The 5,152-nt window shown below is 35.6% G+C and overlaps 1 protein-coding gene across 1 annotated transcript in view; it reads right to left on the reverse strand.

The window, feature by feature from the left end:
- The window catches only part of LOC108576625, a 66,569-nt gene extending 63,002 nt beyond the window's left edge, over window positions 1-3,567 (reverse strand). The window contains exon 1 of the mRNA XM_017939648.1: window positions 2,347-3,567. Coding sequence (XP_017795137.1) covers window positions 2,347-3,567 — 1,221 coding nt within the window. The remainder of the gene's footprint in view (window positions 1-2,346) is intronic.
- Between the last annotated feature and the right edge of the window lie 1,585 nt (window positions 3,568-5,152).

The raw sequence follows: 5,152 nt of genomic DNA on the forward strand, positions 1-5,152 counted from the left end.
CGCTAATCCTTGAAAATTTCAATGATCTCTTTTGGAAAAACCAGAGAATTACAAAACACCCCATGTTTATTAAAAATTAGAAATATGTAGTACAATACCATTGTATTCTACATACCAATCAAAGTAAAAAATAAAGTAATTTTTTTATTTATTCACATCAATAGTTGATTATCACTGCATGCATACTGCATGAAAAATGAACATTTTAAAAAATATTTTCTTTCTTCTTATGTGAAAATGTACTAACCCTCTGAATTCCTTTACCAAGTGTGACTGAACATCAGTTTTATTCACAGGTATATTTTTACATTTTTACACAGGGACATTTTTAAGTTGCCAATTTAAATATGTATTATACTTCACAATATTTTTTTTTTTTTACCTAGGTAAGCAACAGGTAATGTATATGTTCCTCAATGCTATTTTCAATATAATTGGTAGAAACAAAATTGTTTAAATTGGCTCCTATCAACTAACTGTCTTTAAAAGTACATTTCAAATAAAACACACAAAATAATGAGTTATTGAAAAGAAAAGAAAAAATTAGGAGTTCAAAGGGTTAAGAAGATTTAACAATCTAATACCTTCAAATTGCTCTTCAATAAAAATATAGGTAAAACATTTTTCTGAGGAACATTTATTGATTTTATTATCAACAATGTAAAAGCGTTACCCATTTACTTCCCATTTGTCTTACTTCACACTTTATACGTAGAAGCAGCTACTATGCACAATACTTCCCTCCCCCCTTCCATTAGTATACTTTCGTTGAACGAAGAGACAAACGACACTGTTCAATGATATCGCAAAACAACTGTACCTCTTAAAAGTGTACAATTTCATAACGACTAATTTTCGTACTGGTTCTTCGTATCCCTCCCCAGATTCGACACACTTAAATTAACCCTAGAGGAGCGCGCAGCAGAATTCGCTGCGACGAAAACTCGTCAGACGTCGCGCGAGAGGACGATCTTTCACAGGACTGAATATCCTTCGTAGTTGACAAGCAGCGGTGTTTCAAAGAAGAAATCACGATAAATCAACGTCAAACAGACGATCTCACCAACGAAACAATTAAGTTGCTTGATTTGAGTTCGCTCGCTTGCTCGCTCTCGCTCGCTTGTGTGCAAATTACGCCGACAAGGCGTGCAGAAGAGGCACAGATAGTTCAAAGAAATCCTAAGCTACCGGAGGTCATAGGGTGATTACTACCGCGTAATTATTCTTCGAAATTCTGCTCGTAAAACTATGCCCCACCGTCAACACAAGTCGACAGGAGAGAAGAAATATAAGCAACCTAATTATGGGTTTAGATATGCCTGACGGATATTTCGTAGAGCGAAATCTCTTTGACACGATGTTACGCAGTCCTTTTCTCGTTAATCGAACACCGAATACCGTGTAGATCATTATTATTCAATTAAGGCGAAAATTCGGTCGGGATGAAAACATTTTTGTTTTTGCCTCTAAATAGTACATATCTCGTGGAATATTAATTACGACGCTTTCGAACGATCGTACGAAAAGTAAAGTTACAATCTAGATTTGCCTTGCGAAAACGTTTCATCGACGTTATTTGAGATTACCAGCATCGTTCAATATCGATAAATGTAGAATAATTAAATGCGTAACGTTATTGAAATTAATTTTTACATTGATACAATTGAGAATTTTTGTATAGAAAAATTGTTTTTTTTTGTTTCTTTAAGATATTCGTCTTTTAACGATGAAAATGTAAGGTATGTATGTATGTCGAACGTAAATCTGAATGCATTCCTCGAGTATCTAGGGATGTTGTACAATAACGGCTAGGAACACGACTCCCGCTGGTGTACAACATGCATTACTTTCTTTACAGGGATCGAATACGATCCCGCCAGAGAAACTGCTGCTTCATACCGTTGAAACGCACAACTTTCGCGTCATTCGAAACTTTGTCAAGCTTTTTCTCATGTTCATACAGAAATACAAGAAGGTTAATGAACTAATTATTACCCCATTTAATACTTTTAATTTGTATATTATTACAGAATGAAATACCGACAAAAATAGAATTTGGTCTAGAAGAAACAATTGTATAAAAAATTAATTTCACATATATTTTTGCAAAAAATATTGTAAAATGATTTTAATAAATCTGTCTTTGAATTTATTTTTGCATCTAATGTAAATCATACTCCACACAAATTTTCCCTAATCTTTCATTTAGTTTTCTATTGGGTCAAATATTATAAAGCACAAGCATACGTCAAACTGTAATTTAAGGCTACATAGTACTTTCTTGCTATATGAATTCTATTTATCTTAAGCATGTATTACATAGAACAAATAAAATATTTCACTTACCTTAACAAAAGAGTGAAATTTTACTTTGCTAGGAGAAACAGGTGGACTGCTCGGTGGTCGCTGCTTTCCTGGGACTTGGAGAAGATTCTGTACTTCTAACAGGTATCCCTTTCTTGCATATCTACTTTTAGGACTGTTTTGTATATCTCCTTCCATTTTTGATTTTTTAATTAATTTTAGATTCTCTTTAGCATTCTGTCTGAGTATTACATGGGTCAGTCTTCTCGTATTGGCCCTAGAGTCACTAGTGCAGATTCTCCTCCATGTTTTAGATACCATACTGACCGAACAAAGGTCCTGAGACCCCAAGAAGGACAATATCTTTGAAACTATCCTCCAATGATTGCTCTTCTCTCCAAGGAGTGTTAATATGTCCACTGTCTCCCTACCTGTATAATCTGGGGTAGCTCTAGGATAGTGTAAGGCAACTGCCAAGGCACGATGACTGAAGTCCAACCTCTTTGGCTTGATCTCAGCAACGGTAGCAAGATCCGTGATAGAGAGCTTGCTTAATTTCTGATTGTCTGCTGAACTAATCGCGGGACTAGCTTTTCTACAGGTTGGCGAAATAATAATACGTGGAAATGGTACTGGTGTTTTTTGTCTGGGCGAAGTGGTTACCTGAGGTGTGCTCTGATGCACGATGACTAGCTTCATTTCTACATCTTCCTCGAAGGGTTCGGAGGCAATAAACGAAGAAGAAGGCACCGCCGGTGACGGTGGTGGCGAAAGAAGTTGTAACCTCGTCGATGCTGGTGTTATGGGAACCGTGGTTTTGCAATTTCGACGGGTTCTACTTCGAAAACTTCCGTCGAATTTACGGCATTCGTTGTGCTGATTTGCTAATTCCAGGCTCGAGTGTTCGAGACTTAAATTCGAATGATCATCGGTAAAACTCGACACATCTTGAATCAAGCTGTCCCTGTCAGAATTCTCAGAAACTAAATAATCGGATTCAGACGCATTTAGCAGGTGATTCAATTTCAAGCGGTGCCTCTGAGCCCGTTCCAACTGAAGAGGATCCAATCTGAGTCTGTGATGTCTTTTCGACAAAATGCATGACACTCTAGACCTGTATCCTGAAATTATCGGTGTGTACGCACCAGAATGTGGAGTAAGAGTCAAGTAACCACTGTCGACACTGTCATGGGAACTGCGGTTGCTCAAGTTTATTGTGCTGGGAGGCGTCTCGCAAATATTTATATTTTCTATTTCATCCATCTCCGTAGCTTTTTGGAGGAGAATGTTTTTGACAAATACCGGTAGAACTACCTCTTCTTCACTTCGTTGACGTTTCAACGATTTACTACACATCACATCTGTCTATGAAACTTAGGTTACGCAAGTTCTGTTTGTATCTCTCATCACCCCACTCACTGAACTCACGTGCGTCGCGCGGGAAACTGCCTCGCAGGCAGCATGCACTCGAGAATCCTCGTGGAAGTCACCCCTCTCCTCTTCGTAAACAAAAGCCGCTACGTTCGTTCCGAGGAGAAAACAACGTTCGATATCTTTTCGCTTCTCACTTGTCACTGTTAATTCGGCGTGACAGTGTACGTAAAACGTACTAAATCATGCGACATATAAAATCGCACTATCAGAAATATTAGTGTTCACGACGCAATTATTCGAAGTAAGATTCGCGGGAAACATGCGCACACGGACATCAACTCTCCCTCTGTATGCCGTTCCTGCGCTGCGAGCAATTCGAAACTTTGAAATCTGTTTATCCGTTGTCCCACCGTAACTCCCTTGGCGATTGCCTGACCAATGGGCTGATCTGTCCCATCCTGCCGTTCGTTGCCAAGTGCTACCATTGGTTCGAAATTCTTGGCCGTGTTAGCGACGCTGTTACCTCTGGTGGCTGTTACTGGACTTATTTAATTCTGTTACTGGGGAGAATTCTCGATTCCTAGTACTAGTAGTTTCCCTTTCATAGCGCGCATATAGAAGTACGTTGAAATTTACGAATTTTTCGATCATTTTTCATTTATTTTGCAACTTCATTCAAATCAATTCCCATTTCGATACAAAAGGGACAGAAATGTAATTTCCTTTCAATACAGCATTAAAAATTGCAAAATCTTTATACAGATTGAATGGTACACCACATAGCAACATATGTTTCTTTTAAATTGTACCTTCTGTATGAAATGTAGAAAAATGAATACATCGAAGACACAGCAGTCAATTTTAACTTTGAATACATTTGGTATGTTAAATATTTTTTTCTTGTGTTAATTAGTAAGTGTTTTCATAATTAACGTTATATACATAATCAAATATTATAATTTATTGATGTTTTAGAAGGAAATATGTAATTATTCAACATACATTATCGATATTTCATTAACTGTGATAATTTATTAATGCTTTTAAAGGAAATATTTAATGCAATTTTATCAATTATTTAACAAAAAAAATTTTTATTTCTCTTCGGAGATCACTTTACATTTTGTTAAATTTATTTACCGATTTCAACCTTCTTCCTTATACATAATTTTTCAAATATTTGTAATTTAATTATTAGCTTTACCAATTAATGTACCATTTTTATTCTACTTCTATCTTACTAATAATATTTACACGAAAAATGTTTTATTAAATATAATATATTACAACTGTAAATATGCATATCTTTAATCTTTTACAAAATAAGAAACCTGTTTAAATCATACATAATTAGTATCAAAGCATGTTAATAGAATATTTTTATATTCAGTTCTTCTGTTTGCGAATTAAAAGACTTTAACAAAATATATGTACATTAGATTTTTATTATAATACATATATTTAAACATTTTTA

This window comes from Habropoda laboriosa, unplaced genomic scaffold (genome assembly GCF_001263275.1).
Source record: "Habropoda laboriosa isolate 0110345459 unplaced genomic scaffold, ASM126327v1 scaffold430, whole genome shotgun sequence".
In the NCBI taxonomy this organism is placed as follows: Eukaryota; Metazoa; Arthropoda; class Insecta; order Hymenoptera; family Apidae; genus Habropoda; species Habropoda laboriosa.